The sequence below is a fragment of the Esox lucius genome, chromosome 3 (assembly GCF_011004845.1).
Source record: "Esox lucius isolate fEsoLuc1 chromosome 3, fEsoLuc1.pri, whole genome shotgun sequence".
Taxonomy (NCBI): domain Eukaryota; kingdom Metazoa; phylum Chordata; class Actinopteri; order Esociformes; family Esocidae; genus Esox; species Esox lucius.
The window spans coordinates 29344806-29367830 of record NC_047571.1 but is presented as its reverse complement, the minus strand read 5'-3'; the positions used below and the strand labels follow the sequence as shown (position 1 = coordinate 29367830).

The 23025-nt window shown below is 44.1% G+C and overlaps 1 protein-coding gene across 13 annotated transcripts in view; it reads right to left on the bottom strand.

The window, feature by feature from the left end:
- The window catches only part of LOC105024960 (potassium channel, subfamily T, member 2), a 37160-nt gene that overhangs the window by 9475 nt on the left and 4660 nt on the right, over positions 1 to 23025 (bottom strand). For 6 of the 13 annotated variants that reach the window (XM_034289794.1, XM_034289791.1, XM_034289769.1 and 3 more), the window contains 18 exons: positions 22952 to 23011; positions 22489 to 22563; positions 21340 to 21423; positions 20976 to 21070; positions 13742 to 13925; positions 12150 to 12316; positions 11362 to 11917; positions 11122 to 11258; positions 10786 to 10861; positions 10550 to 10658; positions 10310 to 10418; positions 9931 to 10080; positions 9010 to 9194; positions 8478 to 8694; positions 7988 to 8093; positions 5336 to 5508; positions 3418 to 3489; positions 2067 to 2201 (listed from right to left, as the gene is read on the bottom strand). In XM_034289794.1, coding sequence (XP_034145685.1) covers positions 2067 to 2201; positions 3418 to 3489; positions 5336 to 5508; positions 7988 to 8093; positions 8478 to 8694; positions 9010 to 9194; positions 9931 to 10080; positions 10310 to 10418; positions 10550 to 10658; positions 10786 to 10861; positions 11122 to 11258; positions 11362 to 11917; positions 12150 to 12316; positions 13742 to 13925; positions 20976 to 21070; positions 21340 to 21423; positions 22489 to 22563; positions 22952 to 23011 — 2690 coding nt within the window. The remainder of the gene's footprint in view (positions 1 to 2066; positions 2202 to 3417; positions 3490 to 5335; positions 5509 to 7987; positions 8094 to 8477; positions 8695 to 9009; positions 9195 to 9930; positions 10081 to 10309; positions 10419 to 10549; positions 10659 to 10785; positions 10862 to 11121; positions 11259 to 11361; positions 11918 to 12149; positions 12317 to 13741; positions 13926 to 20975; positions 21071 to 21339; positions 21424 to 22488; positions 22564 to 22951; positions 23012 to 23025) is intronic. The other 7 variants (XM_034289797.1, XM_034289795.1, XM_034289785.1 and 4 more) reach the window with 4 other exon arrangements.

The following is a 23025-nucleotide window of genomic DNA, read 5'->3' as shown; positions in this document are numbered from 1 at the left end:
AGTGTAGAGCATTTTTTCCCCCAGTCTTTCAAGTTCACGGTTGAATAAAACTAATTATCTTCTAAATTCATCTTTGAAATCCACCTCTAAAAATGTTGTTTTAGGAACATCATCAGCCTGCATATGCAGATGTGTAAAGGGAGGGGGGTAAACACATAAATGCAGTTTTTTTAGTTACCCCACTTCTGTGGCCTGTAAATGTGTAATTAGCTTATTTTATGGATAAGTGATAAGTGGTTACCCAACTATTCGTTCACACTTGCATGAAATGCTTTAACATGTGGTCCAGTATATAACAAATATTTTGCCCATTTACAACCATTTTCTTACCAGAACAGCTTACAATCAGATCATCTGAGCACAGATCAAAACATTTGACTATTTTGCTACCCTTACAGTGTCTGCATATTAATGCTAGTGGCAGTACCTGAACAGTGTCTCAACATTATTGCTAACTAAACAGTGTCCACATATTAATGATAGTGGCAGTACCTGAACAGTGTCTGAACATTATTGCTAACTAAACAGTGTCTGCATATTAATGATAGTGGCAGTACCTGAACAGTGTCTGAACATTATTGCTAACTAAACAGTGTCTACATATTAATGATAGTGGCAGTACCTGAAGTGTCTGAACATTATTGCTAACTAAACAGTGTCTACATATTAATGATAGTGGCAGTACCTGAACAGTGTCTGAACATTATTGCTAACTAAACAGTGTCTGCATATTAATGATAGTGGCAGTACCTGAACAGTGTCTGAATATTTATGATAGTAGTGGTACCTGAACAACAGTGGTACCTTAACAGTGTCGTAATATAAATGGCAGTGGTGTAAATGACAGTTGTGTTACTGGAATATATTCTGAACATTATGATAGTGAAGGGTACCTGAGCATTGTCTGAACATTAATGACAATAGTGGTACTTTAACTGGGTCTGAACATTAATTATAGTAGTGGTACCAGAACCGTGTCTGAACATTGATGACAGTGGTGGTATCTGAACAGGTTCTAGACATTAATTGTAGTAGGTGTACAAGAAAAGTATCTGAATGTTAATGACAGTGGTAAGTAGTAACAGGCTCTAAACATGGTACCTTAATGTCTGAAAGTTAATGACAGTACTGTTACCTGAATATTAATGACAGTGGGGAGTATCTGAGTATAGTATAATTATTAATGACAGAGGAAAGAACCTGAACACTGTATGAACATAAATAATAGTGTGGGTACCTGAAGAGTGTCTGAACATTAACGACAGTAGTGCTACTTGAAGAGTGTCTGAACATTAATTAATGAAAGTAATGGTACCTGAACAGTGTCTGAACATTATTGAAAGTAATGGTACCTGAACAGTGTCTAAACATTATTGAAAGTAATGGTACCTGAACAGTGTCTGAACATTATTGACATTAGTGGTACCTGAACAGTGTCTGAACATTATTAACATTAGTGGTACCTGAACAGTGTCTGAACATTATTAACATTAGTGGTACCTGAACAGTGTCTGAACATTATTAACATTAGTGGTACCTGAACAGTGTCTGAACATTATTAACATTAGTGGTACCTGAACAGTGTCTGAGCATTAACGACAGTATTGCTACTTGAGTGTCTGAAAATTAATTAATTAAATTAATGGTACCTGAAGAGTGTCTGAACATTAATTAATGAAAGTAATGGTACCTGAAGTGTCTGAACATTAATTAATGAAAGTAATGGTACCTCAAGAGTGTCTAAACATTAATGTCATTAGTGGTACCTGAACAGTGTCTGAACATTATTGAAAGTAATGGTACCTGAACAGTGTCTGAACATTAATAACATTAGTGGTACCTGAACAGTGTCTGAACATTATTAACAGTAGTGGTACCTGAACAGTGTCTGAACGTTATTAACATTAGTGGTACCTGAACAGTGTCTGAACATTAACGACAGTATTGCTACTTGAAGAGTGTCTGAAAATTAATTAATGAAAGTAATGGTACCTGAAGAGTGTCTGAACATTATTGAGATTAGTGGTACCTGAACAGTGTCTGAACATTAATGACATTAGTGGTACCTGAACAGTGTCTGAACATTGACAATGGTTTTGGCATCAGCCATGTAGTCCTCCTCTGCACTCATGGTGCTCTCCTTGTCCACCACCACCACGTTGGCTGCAAAGGACACACCGCAGCGAAGGAGGTCATCCAGGCTTGGAGACAGACAGACGTGCACAAATCATTTATAATAAAAAAAAATCTGTTGGTTCACATCCTGACTACTGATTGGCCAATAGCTGTGATATATATGGTCTCATGAATTTTTACTGCTCATCTGCATCGGTAAATGCATCACAGTTAACCTCTCTCACGTGTCAGCTAGTACACATTTGCTTTCCCATGTGTTTAAGATGCATTGTTCACATGTATAGAGGAGTGGCCTATGGAAACATGCAGTACATGCAGAGGAGGAGTGAGGAGGATTGGCCAATGGAAACATGCAGTACATGCAGAGGAGGAGTGAGGAGGAGTGGCCAATGGAAACATGCAGTACATGCAGAGGAGTGGCCAATGGAAACATGCAGTACATGTAGAGGAGGAGTGGCAAATGGAAACGTGCAGTACATGTAGAGGAGGAGTGGCAAATGGAAACATGCAGTACATGCAGAGGAGGAGTGAGGAGGAGTGGCCAATGGAAACATGCAGTACATGTAGAGGAGGAGTGGCAAATGGAAACATGCAGTACATGCAGAGGAGGAGTGGCAAATGGAAACATGCAGTACATGCAGAGGAGAAGTGGCCAATGGAAACATGCAGTACATGCAGAGGAGGAGTGGCCAATGGAAACATGCAGTACATGTAGAGGAGGAGTGAGGAGGAGTGGCCTATGGAAACATGCAGTACATGCAGAGGAGGAGTGAGGAGGAGTGGCCAATGGAAACATGCAGTACATGTAGAGGAGTGGCCAATGGAAACATGCAGTACATGCAGAGGAGGAGTGAGGAGGAGTGGCCAATGGAAACATGCAGTACATGCAGAGGAGTGGCCAATGGAAACATGCAGTACATGCAGAGGAGTGGCCAATGGAAACATGCAGTACATGTAGAGGAGGAGTGAGGAGGAGTGGCCTATGGAAACATGCAGTACAGGTACAGGAGGAGTGAGGAGGAGTGGCCAATGGAAACATGCAGTACATGCAGAGGAAGAGTGAGGAGGAGTGGCCAATGGAAACATGCAGTACAGGTAGAGGAGGAGTGGCCTATGGAAACATGCAGTACAGGTAGAGGAGGAGTGGCCTATGGAAACATGCAGTACATGTTAAGGAGGAGTGGCCTATGGAAACATGCAGTACAGGTACAGGAGGAGCGGTCTACAGTATGTAAACATGTACAGGGGATCTACGGGGTTATGATGCTGAGTGTCACATACTTAGCGATGGAGCCAACCATGTAGTAGACCAGGGGAAACCAACAGATGGCCTCCAGAAAGGGGGTGCCAGGCCTGGTGAGACAAGATCACAACAGACTAGATGGTCAGGCACAGCATCTTACGTGACGCGTAGAAAACAAATAAGAAACGTAGCCTTTGGAAAGTATTCAGACCCCTCCACTTTCTCCAATTTATTTAGTTTGGAAAACTTTTCGTTGCCATTAGTTTGTACCCAATAATGTCAGAATGTAGAAATATTTTAGGAATTTTTGGCCATTTTATTGAGATTCAAAAACTTAAATACCTCATTTACATAAGTATTTAGATTCTTTATTAAATATTTTGTAGAAGCCCCTTAGGCAATGATCACAGCTTCGAGTCTTCTTGGGTATACATCTACCAGCATTACACATCTGATTTTAGGCAATTTAATCTATACTTTCTTGTAGATCCTCTCCATTTCAGTCAGACTTGATGGGCGGCTTCTGTGAACTTTAATCTTCAACTGTAATCTTTGGCTGGAACACTAAAGGACATTCACAAACTTTTCTTGAAGTCACTCCAGCGTTGTCTTGGCTATGTGCTTTGTGTCATTATCATGGCGAAAGATGAATCTTTGCCCCCAGTCTGAAGTCCTGGGCTCTTGATTAGGTTTTCAAGGACCTCCTTGTATTTTCACCATTCACCTTTCCCTCAATCCCAGTGTTTCCCACAGACATCTTTGTTAGCAGCCAGTCGAGGGCCAGTTTTTTTCCTTCATTTCATTGTATTTAGAGTAATAAACTGATGCCCTAAGAACTTATATAGTGGCAAGATAGATATTTTTTTTAACACCTGCATACAAATTTCTTATATTGTAGCTAGAAACAAAATAACCTTTTGGTTCACCAGCAACTGTAACGAGTATATTGAAAATATTTTTCCCCAAATCAATCAAGAACATTTATTTTGAAAAGCCCTTTTTACATCAGCAGTGCTTTTACAGATACCCAGCCTGAAACCCTAATGAGCAAGCAACAACAGTAATTGATCCACAATTATAACATAAAACACAACTAATGAGTAAGGATGCAATGTTTCTAAATAATCCACGTGGTCCTAGTAACGAATAATGTGGTACTTCGCACAGTTCCGCCAAAACCTTGTGACCTGCGTTTAATTAATAAAATAAAAAAATAAAAAAGAGAATGAGACAAAACATTTCCGCTGCCCTTCTCAGGGCAGGGGGTTACCATGGTAACTGAACCAACAACGACCTGTGAGTAGACCTGCACATCGAACCTAGGTTGCCTGGCAACCCCAAACGTCGGTAAAGTGAATGCCGACGAAAGCACAGAGCTGAACTTGGACAGCACGTTCTCACCTCAGACAAAATACTAGATTTGTTTTTGCGGCAGCGGTGTGGATATTGTCATTGCAGTGTGGCGGTGGCGGAAACCCTGCTCAATCCTGACCAGACACCCAGTCCCTCCCGCTGTCAAGCATCTCCATTAATCAAGTGCAATCAATTGAACTTATCACAGGTGGACTCCAATCAAGTTCTAGAGACGTCTCGGGGATTACCAGAGATAACCAGATGCGTCCGAGTGTCACGGAAAAGGGCCTTAATACAGTGTTTTTATTTCCAATAAACTGGCACACATTTTGAGACTGATGGCATAAATGAATTAATGTAATCAATTATAAATCAAGTGTGTGGAGAAAATGAAGAGGTCTGAGTACTTTCTGAAGGTACTGAACATACAGTGTACTCCACATGGATTTATTACTGAAATAAAGATACCAAATATTTGTACTCAAAGCTTTTAGATGTGTGATATGTCTTATTATGACTCTGCCAAAGTATTCCCAAAATATCATGCAAGATTCCCAACTGGCAAAGGTGAGGGAAGTGAGGATTTTCAAAACTGCTTCTTACTTGTTATCCAGAAGCAACACAATAGGGTTCAGATCTTTCCTTAGTCTGTAGGAAGCTCTAAGTGGAACAATGAAGTTGTACAGCCCATTCCCTGCTGTTTCGGCTGACACGATGATGGGCTTGTTCTTAAAGCTGTACGCTTTGGCATCTTCAAAGTTGTTATGCTGACAGCCCTATGGGAAAAAGGACATACATTATTGATGTTGTTGTTTCATTTTTTTGGTTTCAAAACTGTTTGTGGTGAAGCAACAATAAATGCTTTATGCATATAAATGTGACAGTCGCGTTAAAATCTTCTAACACAGGAAAATAAACACACAAACACACACACACACACACACACACAAAACAAAGGTAAAAACCAAAAGTGTACCAAAGATGTCAACTAACAGAAGAAATTATCTATAAAATAAAAGAGTGTCAGAACAATAAACCAGGTCCTCTTCCAACAACAGATTCATTTTTATATAGGCTTATTCTTGGTCCAGGAAACGGACCAAAAAGGTATAACCAATATAATATTTTATGGCTAACCTCAGTTGGCCATTCAGTTTGAAAACAAGTGTATAAGATATGTATGTAAAAATGTTTGACCTTCGTTAGCTCGACAGACCCACTTTTACAACCAGTGGTCAACCATCTTTAACTGGTAATAATAATAAAAATATCATTATCATAATTTATTTATATATTTCAATGTCAATGTCAGGTCATGTGGACATAGAATATGCCCAGACCTCAACTAGGCCATTTTACACAGAACTACAGATTTTCTCAAACATCTACGTCTACGCATTTAATAATGAACAGTTTCTCATGAAATTGGCTCCCGAATGGAGCAGTGGGTTTTGTTCAAATCCTGGTCACCACATGCCAAGATTGTCCGGGGGTCCCGGAGGGCTGTGGGCTGGACCAGCAGGATTCTGGACCAGGCTGCCTCATCTCATCAAGCCCTGTTGGCCCAGTAAAGGGTCCAAGTGGCCGCCGAATCAACCGTGGCTGTTGCTTGGTGTCAACTCGACTCCAAAACCACAGGTCCCAACAAAGACCTCCCAGTTGAAGGAGCAGTGTGATAAGAACTACAATAGGTGGGCGAGATGTGCATCAGAGGAAATTGATGATGGCTGAGAAATGTTGTCTAATTGTGAGTGAGGGATATAAAATAAAAGTGCCCTACAATATCTCATGTTACTGTTTTCTTCTGATTTCCTGCCCATGTTAAAACATAAGTGTTAAAAGTGAATAACACCACGCCAACATTCATTATTGGGAAGTTTTGACAAATAATGCTTTGGAGCTGCTTTGCTCTTTTGGTACGAGGGCCCAGAATGCACTGCCAGCTGGAAATAGAGTTGCTGATGCTACCTTAGGAGCAGCAGCCCCCCCTGGTGGAGAAATGGTGCATAACTCTCAGTGCTGTCTGACCCTGCGTATACCAACTATTTAAGCTGCTGCTAGGAAGTTCATTTTCATCCATCCATCCATCATCTTCCGCTTATCTGGGGCCGGGTCACGGGGGCAGCAGTCTAAGCAGGGATGCCCAGACTTCCCTCTCCCCAGACACTTCCTCTAGCTCTTCCGGGGGGGGACCGAGGCGTTCCCAGGCCAGCCGCGAGACATAGTCCCTCCAGCGTGTCCTAGGTCTTCCCCGGGGTCTCCTCCCGGTGGGACGGGACCGGAACACCTTCCCAGGAAGGCGTTCCGGAGGCATCCGAAACATTCCGACTGAGGACCATGGCCTCGGATTTGGAGGTACTGATTTTCATCCCCACCGCTTCACACTCGGCTGCAAACCGTCCCAGTGCATGCTGAAGGTCCATGCTGAAGGTCATTTTCATTCAAAGCAATTTCCAGGGTGAACATTATGTGTTAAAAGCATTTTATATTTGTTTTGGCAACTCTTTTTTGCACATTTGAAAAGGAGCCTTGGAAATAGCATGGTTTTAGCTACCGAAATGCAGCATTGCTCTCTCTCACACAAACACACACACGCACTCTAATCATGCAATATGCCAACAGATGCTCGGTTGACAACTTGGGATAGAGGTTTTATTAAGCTACAGGGACTATTGCTACAGAATGGTACACTAGGTTTAGGCTACACATACATTATATAGTGATATTTTTTTAATATGAAGGTGAATACACAACCAAACTGGCAAGAGCTGAACACAGCAGGTTGCGAGGGACACCATCAAATATTCAGTAGAAAGTATTTCTTGGCATTTGTTGCTACTTTAGACAAAGCTATGCAAACAAATACAAGCTTTTCTTTATTATCTAAAGTAGAAACTACGCTAAGGAAAACAACATGCTTCCCGCAATTATGAAGATCCTAGAACACGGTGTCCAAATGTTGGAGACAAAACAAGTTTTTTCCTTTACCAATTTCAAATGAAAAAACATTTATGAAATAGGCTACGCAGGTGTGCCTTAGGCTGGCCACAATAAAAGGCCACTTTAAAATGTGCAGTTTCACTGTATTGGGGGGTCCGAAAACCAGTCAGTATCTGGTGTGACCACCATTTGCCTCACGCAGTGCAACACATCTCCTTAGATCATTGAGTTCAGCTCATGATAAATGAGGGCAAAAACAAAAGCGTTTATAAATTTGTTCAGTGTATAATTTAATAAGTCACTAGCATCATTTACCTTTTCCAGTCTGAGGCAACAGAATGGTACTTTATCCTTCAGCAGATGACACAGTGTTGCAGAGCTACCGATGTAGGGCAGGTTGGGAGGATAGCCTTTCATGTGTCTTGAAATAAACATAGGCACAATTAATAATGGACAGAGTGTGGATCTGAAATTCAAATTAATGGTCAAACTAATGCCATGGCTGACCTACAAAACAATTTGTGGCAGGCATCATCATGTCCAGTCATGATAAGCTACTGGTTGGACAGGTTTTTGCTCCAGCCCAGCACTAACCTACCTGAATCTATCAATTATTCATGGGCTTCATTCTTCAAACGTGTATGCTGGGATGGAACAAAACCCTGCACGCACTGTGGTAATACAGTAATGGTTGTTGACCCTTAACTCAATAATAATTTCCCCCTAAAAAATAAATGTCATAGAAAAAAAATTATCACAAAGTTTGACTTGATGACATCCTATAATATAAATAAATAAAACATACTTCTCTGTTGATTGGTCCTTGTTGGAGGGCAAGGTTTCGTCCTCTGATTGGTCGCTATTGAGGTCACCTGCGTGCAGGAAGGAGGGGTCTGGAACCCCCAACACAGAGTCCATGCTGGGCCTCCGGCCACTACTCTTAATGTCCTCTGGGGGGAGACAGAGTGTGGGTCCACTGCTGGGCTGGATCTCCCTGTCCTGAAGATCTACGGCCACATTGCCTGAAGAAATATAAAAGGAACATGCAACATTTTGTCTCACAAGTCAATTAATTGACCATATTTCAGAAAACAACGATTTAATTCCAATTACGCAACCTGTTACGCAACAACCTGTAACGCAACAACCTGTAACGCAACAACCTGTAACGCAACAACCTGTAACGCAACAACCTGTAACTTAATTTCCACACAAGCCCACTTAGTGCATTGAACTAATACGTTGTCCAATACACTTGTGCAATGTATTACAATATTTTTTGTATACTCCTTTATATTACGTAGTGTACAAGTTTGTGATGCTTGAATCGGGCTCACATTTCTGACCCATATCAGCGATGACACTTAGACGGGTCCTTTGGGTCTTAAAGGTGGACTCCTCCTCCTTGGTGACGTTGATGTAGAAACAGGTGTCACTGGGACTCATCCTGAACTGGGGCCCGGGGTTCAGGAGGATGCTCTTACTGTCCTTGCACCGCACCCCGATAAGACACACACCATACCTGGGGACGGACACAGCTGTGTCACACAGAAGGCTTGTTCACACTGCACCTTAGCCCAGGGCTAAGAGTGCTCACATTTGCACATTTTGAAGTGGGCTAGCACCACCGTTAGCCAAGGGCTAGTTGGCCCTTCTCCGGAGCGGGGTTAGCACCAACTTGTCAAGGCTAGCCCCAGAAAACACACAGTGAGAAAAATAACAGTGTGAAACGGTGTCAAGAACAATATCATAGAACGTCCATTCTCCAATATTTTCACACTGTCGTTTTTCTCTTTGCATTGTTTTAACGAATGTGTCAAAGCAAATGCTGACAGGGAGTATATCTTGATAATCCAATGTCAGAAAGTTGTTGCTTGAATCGTGGCATTGTGACATTGATAGCATGTCAGTGATGAACATGTAACATCATTCTCATGCCAGAGAGAATGTAACATTTACGGCTTCTCAGAGACAGAATGTTAAATAGTCTCATGTCCTATTTGTCTTTAAGACGAGGGCTTAGGAATACAAGTGTGAATCCTTAGCCTAGGGTTAAACTATGTGTTCAAGAGTCTGTTAACCCTGGGTCTAAGATAGCCCCGGGGCTGAGAACAATATAGTATGAAAAGGCCTAGAGTGGTGCTAAACAGGACCAGAGCCGAGGGGAAGGATGTACATTCAAAACATCTGCGGACGCACAACTCTTTCCCCACTAAAGAGCCCCCCATGGTGTAGAGACCGCTTTTATCGCCACATACTTCTTCTGTGCGTGGAAGGAGGTGTAGGTGAAGCTCTTCCCAATGTATTCCGAGAAGAAGACGCTGTCCATCAGGGCGATGTTGTAGACCTCGTTCCCCGAACACGTGCCGTAGGTCTGGTGCCACTGCACTGGAGACTGGCTCCCCTCCCTGGGGCGGAAAGACATGCTGGACGTAACCAGTCACGCGAAAAACCCTCTACCCAGCCCATTGTGAACACAACATCTCATGAGCTGCTACGTGACTCCTTTCAGTCGTAATGGTCAGAACGGAGACTCGAATGGAGACCAGGAGGGGTTTGCCCACTGTGCCGTGTAGATGTGGTGTCTGGGTGACGTGTGTTGGCGCGCGGGTGTAGCCAGGGTGGGGGTGCACTTACAGGCCCTGTGAGGTGTGGACCAGTAGGGTGATGAAAGTGGATGTCGCCGGACAGATGCAGTTCAGGGCCAACATGGCGTACTTGAATTCATCTTCACACACCACATGGTCTTCACACACACCACACAGAATTAATAAGATTTCATTTAAGTTCATTAAAAAAAACAATCCCACTTTCATAAGCCTGAATACGTATATTCTTTAAAAACAGAGTAAGGAAAATAATTCAGGAAATTCTCACCTGCAAATTTCACATGAAATTTATTCTCCGGCATAAGAATCTGTACATAAATGGGGCACTTCGGAGCAAAATCCTTCACAGCCCAAGCACGCAAGATGGTCTGATGGTCCTAAGAGGCAAACAGTATGAAGTCAAAACATGACAAGTATTTTCACAGCATTAAACAGACACTTCACCCCCCCCCCCCCCCCCCCCCCCCCCCCCACACACACACACACACACACACACACACACACCACTGTACATACGGCTGCTGTACGGTCCACCTCACAGCGACTGCTCAGGATGAAACAGCCATTGGCATTGTCCAGTCTGAAAAACAAGGACACCCACTGAATACTGAGTGGATGAACGTGGATAATCTACAGGGGCAACCTCTCATCTCCTGCTGGGTGGTGGCCCCGGGTCTTCCCTAAACATCTGGTTGAAAGGCAATGTAGTGGACACCTATTGCACCTCCACTCCACAAATGTCTTTCACCGTTCCAGCTAAAGGAACGGACACTAAAGTCCCAGAAGAAATGAAGTACATTTCAGTGGTCTGAGATGTGACCCTTGGTGTTAGCGACTCACTTGGCTCGTATGAGGTCCTTGTCTTTGAGGGCGGAGCCCTGGAGGTACATGACCCTCTGGGACCACAACGGGATGTGGAGGACCCGGCGCACCTGGGGATCCATCTCTGTCGCACACAGGATGATGACATAGTGCTCCTGATGGATGAGAGAACACACAGGATGATGACGCAGTGCTCCTGATGGATGAGAGAACACACAGGATGATGACGCAGTGCTCCTAGTGGATGAGAGAACACACAGGATGATGACGCAGTGCTCCTGGTGGATGAGAGAACACACAGGATGATGACGCAGTGCTCCTGGTGGATGAGAGAACACAGTATGATGATGCACTGGTACTCGTTGGATGAGAGAACACACAGCATGATGATGCACTGGTACTGGTTGGATGAGAGAACACACAGCATGATGACACACTGGTCCTGGTTGGATGAGAGAACACACAGGATGATGACACACTGGTCTTGGTTGGATGAGAGAACACAGGATGATGACACACTGGTACTGGTTGGATGAGAGAACACAGGATGATGACACACTGGTACTGGTTGGATGAGAGAACACACAGGATGATGACACACTGGTACTGGTTGGATGAGAGAACACACAGGATGATGACACACTGGTCTTGGTTGGATGAGAGAACACACAGGATGATGATACACTGGTACTGGTTGGATGAGAGAACACAGGATGATGACACACTGGTACTGGTTGGATGAGAGAACACACAGGATGATGACACACTGGTCTTGGTTGGATGAGAGAACACACAGGATGATGACACACTGGTCCTGGTTGGATGAGAGAACACACAGGATGATGACACAATGGTTCTGGTTGGATGGGAGAACACAGAGGAACATTCTGGACTGTTTTCATTAGGGTACTGGATGGACAAAACGGGACAAAAACACAGATGGGACGACTTTGAACATGTCCAATGAGATGTGTAAGTGTTGCATTATCAAGCAAACAAGACCCAAGAAAACGTCCACGTACACACACACACACAAACACACATACACCTGCAGCTCAGGGTGGGCGTAGAACTCGTTGAGGAAGTCCATAAGCAGGTCTATCTTGAGCGACCTGACACACAGCACCACGTGTTTCTCCGACTCGGCCCGGCGGCGGCTGTAGTTCCCACCAGACTTCTGGCTCTCCATCCACAGGTAGGCCATCTGCTCAAACTGACAAGAGCATTCAGCACAGGTAGGCCATCTGCTCAAACTGACAAGAGCATTCAGCACAGGTAGGCCATCTTTTCAAACTGACAAGAGCATTCAGCACAGGTAGGCCATCTTTTCAAACTGACAAGAGCATTCAGCACAGGTAGGCCATCTTTTCAAACTGACAAGAGCATTCAGCACAGGTAGGCCATCTGCTCAAAATGACACGAGCATTCAGCACAGGTAGGCCATCTGCTCAAACTGACAAGAGCATTCAGCACAGGTAGGCCATCTGCTCAAAATGACACGAGCATTCAGCACAGGTAGGCCATCTGCTCAAAATGACACGAGTATTCAGCACAGGTAGGCCATCTGCTCTAACTGACACGAGCATTCAGCACAGGTAGGCCATCTGCTCAAACTGACACGAGCATTCAGCACAGGTAGGCCATCTGCTCAAACTGACATGAGCATCAGCACAGGAACAGCATTCTACTGGGCTGAATATCAACAGTCCACCCGGTCAAACATTTAATGTCATGGGAAAATGATCTGAAACACACCTCATTCAGAGGATCAGTCAGTAGAAAAATATTTTGTAAAAAAGGAAGCAAATGGAACCAAACAGGGAGGGACCAACATTTATTTGTCAAATAGAATAATGATGATGTTTGGTTTGCAAATATTCTGTGTATAAGATAATCAAATGAATAAGCCCCAGGATCAGAATCAGATGGCCATATGTCAGGTCCTGGCTGGTGCCTGTGGGTCACAGCCAGGGCCTGCCCGCAGAGGGGCCTCTAGGCATCTCTATGCACCTGTGGGTCACAGCCAGGGCCTGCCCGCAGAGGGGCCTCTAGGCATCTCTATGCACCTGTGGGTCACAGCCAGGGTCTGCCCACAGAGGGGCCTCTAGGCATCTTTGCGCTACTGTTTATGATTGTCCCCAATTAGAGGCAGCTGCCCCGCATTGCCTCTAATTGGGGACCCTATTTAAAGTTGCCCTTGTTTTGTTTGTGCCATTTGTGTTGTGGCTCAGGTTGCCACTCTTTTTTTTGTTACGGTTACAATTAAAAGGCCCTTGGTGTTAGCGCCTCATGTCCCGCCTCCCTTCAAACGTGACACCATCACGCCATGATTAGTCCAGTTAATGGAGTCAATATCTTTTATGGATTTTTTTTTAAACGATCCATACCAAAGTCCATGTCATTCCCTGTATTATCATCAATAAGGTAAACTGTAGACTGTAAGAATGGTAGAACAACAACAGGAGAGATTTGTTTACAGTAAGCAATGCCAAACAGCAAAATGCACATTTTGTTTAGTTCACCTAAGAATAGACAAATTAACATTGAAAATGACCTTTTTTATTTATGTTCTACCTTCGTGTGTGTTTGTGCGTGCGTGCGTGCATACTCGTGCATTTGCAGGAAAACACTCTCTCACCTGCATGGGCAGTACCACCAGGGCCACAGAGATCATGATGATCACCAGCAGCTTGGAGGGCCACACACTGGGCGTGACGTCGCCGAAGCCCACCGTGGAGAAAGTGACAATGCAGAAGTACCAGGAGTCAAACACAGTCAGCTTCTTCTCTCCCGCTCGTTCCAGGTGCTGGAAGCCACAGATACTAACAGCCAGACAGGAGGAGCAGGGACATACAAGGTGTGAAGGAAGTGATGTCACAGGAACGTCAGGTGACTTTCACGGCTGCGTTCGCACAGGCAGTCCGATTGTGATCCTTTTTGTCAGTGACTGATATTTTGGCCGATCAGATCAGCTGTGAAACAGATCTGACCCGATTGGGATAAAAAAAAAAAAAGAACGATCTGATTCGGGGCTGGCTGTGTGAACGCAGTCTTAGTTGCTTTTCAAATAAACAGGTTGTTATTTTTGTTACTTTGACACTATCACTTCCCTTTGTTTATAGATAAAGATATGTGTCCCCTAGGTTACATTCACCACCTTCGGTGTTCTCGGCTGGTAGCTGCATGGTTACTGTGGCTAGGTAGCGAGACGTCAGACTCAGTAGCGTATATTAGATTAGATTCAACTTTGAACAGTACGAGTACAGCCCAACGAAATGCAGTTAGCATCTAACCAGAAGTGCAAATAGAGGAGGGCAGGATATTTAAGTATTAAGTATAGTATACATTACAAGTGGAACATATAGATCTGCAATGAACGTATTAAGCATATGTATGTGCAAGTGGGAAATTAACAGTTGTGCGATGAGGCAAATGCAATGACAGATGACAATTCTGACTGCGCAATCGAGCATGTTGGAGGAGCAAGGTGGCATGTGCAACTGAAATGCGGGGAGAGCAGCAATGAGGTTCCCGATGTCGACACGTACATGTAACAACTGAAAACGTCCATATCTCACTTGGCAAAGCAGTGTCAGAGTCCAGTAGTAAAAGGGAGTAGTGCAACAAGGTCGGTGAGTTAGTGATGGGTCACAGAGTTCAGCAGGGTTACGGTAGATGGAAAGACACTGTTCCTGAGCCTGCTGGTGTGGGAACGAAGAGACTTGTACCATCTGCCTGTTTGTGGCATGAGTGTGAAGGGTCCCTGATGATGCCACGTGCCCTATGCAGACACCACGCGCTGAAGGTCTATGATGCCTGGGAGATGGGCACCAGTGATGTGCTGGCTGGTTTTCACCACCCAATGCAGGGCCTTCCGGTTGGCTATGCAGCATCCGCCAAACCACTCTGTGGCACAGTTAGTCAGAATGCTCTAAGGTGTGTATTGGTAAAAGTCACAAGGATCTTGAAAGACAGGCGGGCCTTCTCCAGCCTCCTCAAAAAGTACAAGCGCTGCTATGCCTTTTTGACCAGGGCTGAGGTGTTGAGGGTCCAGGAGAGGTCCTCGGAGATGTGGACACCCAGGAATTTGAAGCTGGACACACGCTCCACCTCAGTGTCATCGATGAGGACTGGGGCGTGGCTGCAGCCTTTAGAATTCCTGTAATCCACAATGAGCTCCTTGGTCTTCTTGGTTATGGTGGAGACACCAGACACAGGCTCACCAAATTCAGACTAATTTACTGTCAGCTAAAGCTCGGATAAAGGTAAGAAAGGACATTTCTCCAGTAACAGGCCTGTGTGATTTTAGCCAGTAAGAAATACAAACTTCCAAGCAAATTCATACTGTTGAATATATTTGTGGCGCGCAGAATGTTTACCGAGAATTAATAAACCATATTCGTGTCCTCAAATATTCAGTAAACAGTAAGGTCGGATGAATCAACAAAAACACCATGCACATTGTGGACATTTCTGCAGTTCCTGACTGAAAACAGTGTCCATGTGACTACTGTGGAAGGTCGTGTATTGACACTGGACATAGCCTGACCTTCGATCGTCCAGATCCAGTAAATGGATTAGTAAGATTTGGCCACTGAATGAATGTGCAACTTTCTGTGTGGTAATTACATAAAGCAAGGTTGTAATCTGGGTAAACCTAGATTGCCCTGCCAGGACAAATAAAACTTTACAGGAATGTTTGGTCTAAAGGTTTTTCAATCTTCCACGACTGCCAAACCAGAGATGTTTTGTTTAATGTAATAAAAATCAACTGAACGCCGTTGATTTAATTTACTGAATTTCTTATTGTATATTTGAATGCTGTTGAGTTTGTTATTCTGTTTCAACACCGAAAATCTATTACAGACATTGGTTTTATGTTGTGAAATATTTGTAAGAAAGAATATTTTATATTTGGTATATCTAAAGGAATGTATTGATTTTCTAAGGTAATGGAGTATTGAAAGCAACACAGATAGGGTGATAATGTAGAAATTGTAACAGCTTCAGAGGCATCTTAGGACACAGAAGGAGTATTTTTATGACTAGAATGTCAGTCATGCAATTAAGCTGAAAAATTTAGCTGAACTGACATGAAACATCTTGATGGCACACAGACTACATTCAACTATTTATATGACTAAGGACAATTGGTTATACCATAGCCTATTATCCATAAGTGTGTCATAGAAAAGGAGGTGTATGTTTATGCAATCAAATATTAAGAATCATTATATTTTTCACTTTGTAATAGTTTTTGTTGATTTAGTGGCCAAACTCCAAATTAAATCAATTTTGATTTTGTGTTGTAGCACAATAAAATGTGGAAATGTCCAAGGGGCGTGAATATGTTTTTGGGAGCCAGTGTGTATATAAACAGAATATGTATGTACATCTACGTGTGTGTGTATATACACTCACCTAAAGGATTATTAGGAACACCATACTAATACTGTGTTTGACCCCCTTTCACCTTCAGAACTGCCATAATTCTACGTGGCATTGATTCAACAAGGTGCTGAAAGCATTCTTTAGAAATGTTGGCCCATATTGATAGGATAGCATGGAGATTTGTGGGATACACATCCAGGGCACAAAGCTCCCCTTCCACCCAATCCCAAAGATGGTCTATTGGGTTGAGATCTGGTGACTGTGGGGGCCATTTCAGTAGTGAACTCATTGTCATGTTCAAGAAACCAATTTGATATGATTCGAGCTTTGTGACATGGTGCATTATCCTGCTGGAAGTAGCCATCAGAGGATGGGTACATGGTGGTCATAAAGGGATGGACATGGTCAGAAACAATGCTCAGGTAGGCCATGGCATTTAAACGATGCCCAATTGGCACTAAGGGGCCTAAAGTGTGCCAAGAAAACATCCCCCACACCATTACACCACCACCACCAGCCTGCACAGTGGTAACAAGGCATGATGGATCCATGTTCCCATTCTGTTTATGCCAAATTCTGACTCGACCATCTGAATGTCAACAGAAATTGAGACTCATCAGACCAGGCAACATTCTTCCAGTCTTCAACTGTCCAATTTTGGTGAGCTTGTGCAAATTGTAGCCTCTTTTTTTCCTATTTGTAGTGGAGATGAGTGGTACCCGGTGGGGTCTTCTGCTGTTGTAGCCCATCCGCCTCAAGGTTGTGCGTGTTGTGGCTTCACAAATGCTTTGCTGCATACCTCGGTTGTCACGAGTGGTTATTTCAGTCAAAGTTGCTCTTCTATCAGCTTGAATCAGTCAACCCATTCTCCTCTGACCTCTAGCATCAACAAGGCATTTTCGCCCACAGGACTGCCGCATACCGGATGTTTTTTCCTTTTCACACCATTCTTTGTAAACCCTAGAAATGGTTGTGCGTGAAAATCCCAGTAACTGAGCAGATTGTGAAATGCTCAGACCGGCCCGTCTGGCACCAACAACCATGCCACGCTCAAAATTGCTTAAATCACCTTTCTTTCCCATTCTGGCATTCAGTTTGGAGTTCAGGAGATTGTCTTGACCAGGACCACACCCCTAAATGCATTGAAGCAACTGCCATGTGATTGGTTGATTAGATAATTGCATTAATGAGAAATTGAACAGGTGTTCCTAATAATCCTTTAGGTGAGTGTATGTATGACTGAAAGGTGGGAAGGTGTTCCGGTCCCGTCCCACCGGGAGGAGACCCCGGGGAAGACCTAGGACACGCTGGATGGACTATGTCTCCTGGCTGGCCTGGGAACGCCTCGGTCCCCCCCCGGAAGAGCTGGAGGAAGTATATATATAGTGCCCGAAGAAATTAAGAGACTACTGCACCTTTTTTTTCCCTTTCCAAAAAAGTTGAAAAGGAAGGTTTTGAGTGAGGAACAGAAGTGTTCAATTTGCAGTGGTCTCTTAATTTTGACCCTTCTGTTGCTCACTCAAACCCTTCCTTTTCGACTTTTTTGGAAAGGAAAGAAGAAGGTGCAGTGGTCTATATATATTTTCCAGAGCTGCATTTCTATTTATAATACACTCATTGTCCACTGCCAGATTACTAGGTACACCAGAAATGTCCCACAGGGATGCTGGTCCATGGTGTCGCAGTGCTGTCACAAGCCAGGAATGGGCAGGCGGTTTGGTTCAGGAGGAATGGGCAGGCGGTTTGGTTCAGGAGGAATGGGCAGGCGGTTTGGTTCAGGAGGAATGGGCAGGCGGTTTGGTTCAGGAGGAATGGGCAGGCGGTTTGGTTCAGGAGGAATGGGCAGGCGGTTTGGTTCAGGAGGAATGGGCAGGCGGTTTGGTTCAGGAGGAATGGGCAGGCGGTTTGGTTCAGGAGGAATGGGCAGGCGGTTTGGTTCAGGAGGAATGGGCAGGCGGTTTGGTTCAGGAGGAATGGGCAGGCGGTTTGGTTCAGGAGGAATGGGCAGGCGGTTTGGTTCAGGAGGAATGGGCAGGCGGTTTGGTTCAGGAGGAATGGGCAGGCGGTTTGGTTTAAGAGGAATGGCTTCTCCACCCTTCTCCTTGCTGTCTTCACCTTTGGCTCGGTCAGGGCAGCGGGGCTCAGGGTTGCCCTGCATTCTCAAACCTCCTGGAGCCTCCTCATACCTCCCCTGACGAGGTCTCGACAGATCTACTGGACTGCCTCCGGAAGGTTCCGGAACCTGCTTTTTCCTCTCCGCGGGGCCGTGTCGATGCCATGCTGATGCAGCGTGCAGGGGGCACGTTCAGACATGCTGTGATGTTCAGCTGCGCTCCGGACGTATAAAGAGACCTAATGTGTGTCTGTAAAATACCTCACCCCACTACACCGCCGTCAGTGGCCGGTGTCATTGACACCAGCTAGGATTGGTCCGTGCTGCTTGCGGGTGACTTACTTACCCCAGACATCGTCGTGAGTTACAAGCCCAGGTGGAACAGCTCCGCCTTGCCCTGAAAATGGCGGCGTGCTCACAGCCATTTGGCCACACGTTGTGCTCGTTGTGACATTCAATCAAACAGTAACTGAATGCCTCGATGCCGGTCTGCCTGCTTTATATTGCAAGGCCACTGTCTTCATCCAGCAGACCACACCCATGTGACTGTCTTTCTATATAGCAGGCCACGCCCATGTGACTCACTCTCTCTATACAACAGGCCACGCCCACATGACTCACTGAATAGGATCTGTTTTGGGGAACAGGGTGGTGTACTTAATGAACTGGCCACTGAGTGTATGTTTCGAAATAAATCATTGATGGGCCAGATGTGTGGGCGCGTGAGAGGCCACCATTAGCCTTCACCCTGACAAGCTTTAATTTATGGCCATGCAGGGAAAGAGACCAGCACTGCAATCGCACACACACACACACACAAACACATACACATTCAGGAAAACAAGGCATCTGTAAACCAAATAAAATAGCTAAATGGCCAAGTATTACAAAAAAACATCACTGCAGTAAATCAAACATTATAATTCTCCGTAGAAGTCTCGATCAGATTCATGGGGAAATGCATCTACATCTTCTTGAGTTATACAGAGTTGTTTAAAAGTAAACCACAGTGCTGTTTTGAATTAGAGCACATTTTTATGAACACAACCAGCCTGTCTGTAAACCCATCACCTTTAGATGCAGAGGGTTGCTCTGATCACTGAGCTACACCGAACTTTCGACAAGTACGTGACCTTCTAGGTCCTGGCATGTACCAATCAATTTTGAAAATGCTGCCTGCAGCACACCAGCACCACGACTTCCCACGTCCACAGGAACAACTACACACAACACAATTACGGGCAGAGCATTGAACGGCGGCAATGAGAGGCCATCAGCTCAGGTGAGACAGGCAGGCCACAGAAGAGCTGTACACGTCATCATTGGTTATCATCACACTGGGTTAGGGTTATCTGCCACCCGCTGCTTTAGATAACTTGGCCAACAGCCACCACTGAATGGGCGTATATGGCAGTGTTGTGCAATTGTGCCTTACACCAACACAAACCAAGACCGTTAGTTTATATTCTACAATAATGAATGAGCAGAGATGCGTTTCGAGGGGCAGGGTTCAGTGTGTCCCTTCATTAGAACGATCGGAAAAAGAAGAAAACTTTTTTGTTTTTCCAGATCTGGTAGTAATTGCTGCCATTACTTTGCTTTTGTGGAATCGCACATAATGAAACTAATGGCCTTCTGGCAATCCACAGGAAGCCAGATATCATGGGAAGAATGGTTCCGAGATAATTGACGTTGCACTGCTAGAGACCAACAGAGAGAGAGAGAAAGAGAGAGAGAGACAGAGACAGAGAGAAAGAGAGAGAGATCATAGGAGAGGATCACTCCAAAAGCTCTACACTTGAGAACCCACAAATGTGAATTTCATACTCGATACATTAGCAGCCAGTGACTTAAAGTGCTTAATGATCCAAAGCGGAAAACCACGGACAAGGAGCAGCAATTAAAATGTTGGCCGGCAGCGTGAATGCTGCGCGTGTGTGGTATAACGCAATAAAAAACATTAAAAGGAGACGGTACAACTTAAGGGTCCTTTCTTCCTCTGTCCCCTCGCTGAGTTGCTGAGTGCCCACAGTTTCCTGTGGTTTCTCACACTAAAGCCTCCCCGGGACACAGAACCTATTAGCGTTGAATGTCCGCCGTGTCAGTTACACCATCTTGTCTGTTTTTCCAAAGGACAGTTCAGACAGGATTAGATTAACCAACAACAGAAGAAGAAAAACTTGCAGTTATTTTCTCATTCAAAACTGACCGTTCAGATGGAAGCCTGGAGGCTGTTGCAGACATTAATATATGACAAATGGTCGAGGGCCATGACGGCTTTCAGTTTTCGCAAATGTCAAAAAAAATATATAAAAAGCAGGAGAGTGTTCTGGCACACACAGACACACACACACACACACACACTCACCAGGTGAATATGAGGCAAAACAGAGTGGAGATGAGGATGACCACCTGGTAGAACATGGCAGACTGTGTTCTCTGAGTGGCACGATGGAAGTCATTCTAGGGAGGGAGGATAAGAGAGGCGATTGGTGAACTTTTAAAATCTCTGTATTGTCTCTACCACTAGCATTCCATACCGATTCACCAGGATCTGAGGTCGGAAGGCTGTCTCTACCACTAGCATTCCATACCGATTCACCAGGATCTGAGGTCGGAAGGCTGTCTCTACCTCTAGCATTCCATACCGATTCAGCAGGATCTGAGGTCGGAAGGCTGTCTCTACCACTAGCATTCCATACCGATTCACCAGGATCTGAGGTAACACTTACAATCATGATCTCCAAGGATTTCTTGGCCAACCAGCAGTTGAGGAACACAGGGATGAAGAGGTTCCGAAGCGGGACAGAGATGATCTAAAACATGTAAATAAAGATCAGTAGGCCAGAAAACCCAAGGCAGCCTAGAAGTGCCTGATGTCAGTCTACACACATGGTGAAATAGTAACTGCCAGATGTCAGTCTACACACATGGTGAAATAGTAACTGCCTGATGTCAGTCTACACACATGGTGAAATAGTAACTGCCTGATGTCAGTCTACACACATGGTGAAATAGTAACTGCCTGATGTCAGTCTACACACATGGTGAAATAGTAACTGCCTGATGTCAGTCTACACACATGGTGAAATAGTAACTGCCTGATGTCAGTCTACACAAATGGTGAAATAGTAACTGCCTGATGTCAGTCTACACAAATGGTGAAATAGTAACTGCCTGATGTCAGTCTACACAAATGGTGAAATAGTAACTGCCTGATGTCAGTCTACACACATGGTGAAATAGTAACTGCCTGATGTCAGTCTACACACATGGTGAAATAGTAACTGCCTGATGTCAGTCTACACACATGGTGAAATAGTAACTGCCTGATGTCAGTCTACACACATGGTGAAATAACTGTGGCAATTTGAACATTACATGATTCAGAATATGAACTACATGTTCTTCATATTCCAACCAAATCAATCTTAAACCACGTCAACTCTGGGTAATCTGTCAAGGAACAATGGACTACATGAGATATGTAGAAGATATGGGGAAGTATTAGTTTCAGTTGACTCGCACTAAAATCTTTTTTGTTTTGAGAACAGGGATGTTGGTCACATACACATGAGCATTTAATTTTTAAGAAAGTTTAGAGCTTTTCTTAAACAATCTGATCCCTTCTTTTAACACACATTGACAAAATGTTTACGATCGTACTTTTTCTGTAGTTACCACTGCAGGAGACTTTGTCCTAAAACGCTTATATTCATTCTCCGTACATACAACTGACTATTTAGCCACGTGTGAGTATTTGTTCTATATGTAGACCTAGAAGCTCAGGAGTCCAGGGCTCATAGACAGGGCGGGAGTACTGATTCTAGGATCGGGTCCAACCTCTCACTCATGATGATTAAAAAGGTGTGCTTTCTTACGGAAATCAGGAAAGGCACTGTGTTAACCATCTCCAGGATGAACTTAAACTGTAGTATCTGCTCCCAAATGCTCCCCTGAGGAAAAAACAGGGAACAATCATGTCTCTTAATTTCTTTCTTCATGTTTATTTAATTCTTTGCAGCTCTTCTTCATTTTCTTTTAACTTTGTAAATTAGGCAAATCAGAGCTGGCATTGTGGGTAGTGGGTCTGTCCAGTAAAAGATTGCTGGATCAAATCACAGAGCCGGCAAGGGGAGAAATTGTAATGCCCGCTGAGCAAGGCAGTTAACAGTAATTGCACCCCATGTGCTTTTAATGCTAGCTTCATATACTGCTTAATCAGGGGTTGGGTCAAATGTTGTAGCTTGGTGCTGGTTTGACCGTTTGTACAAACTTGATATGACTGTAGAACAGACTGTCCTGAGTGTTTCCTTAAGGTGGGTTACATCCTATAGAACTTACCTTGCAACTCAAGTAGGTCGCCAGAAGTGTTTCAAAAAGACAAATAATCGCAACAAACACCTGTTGATTAAAAA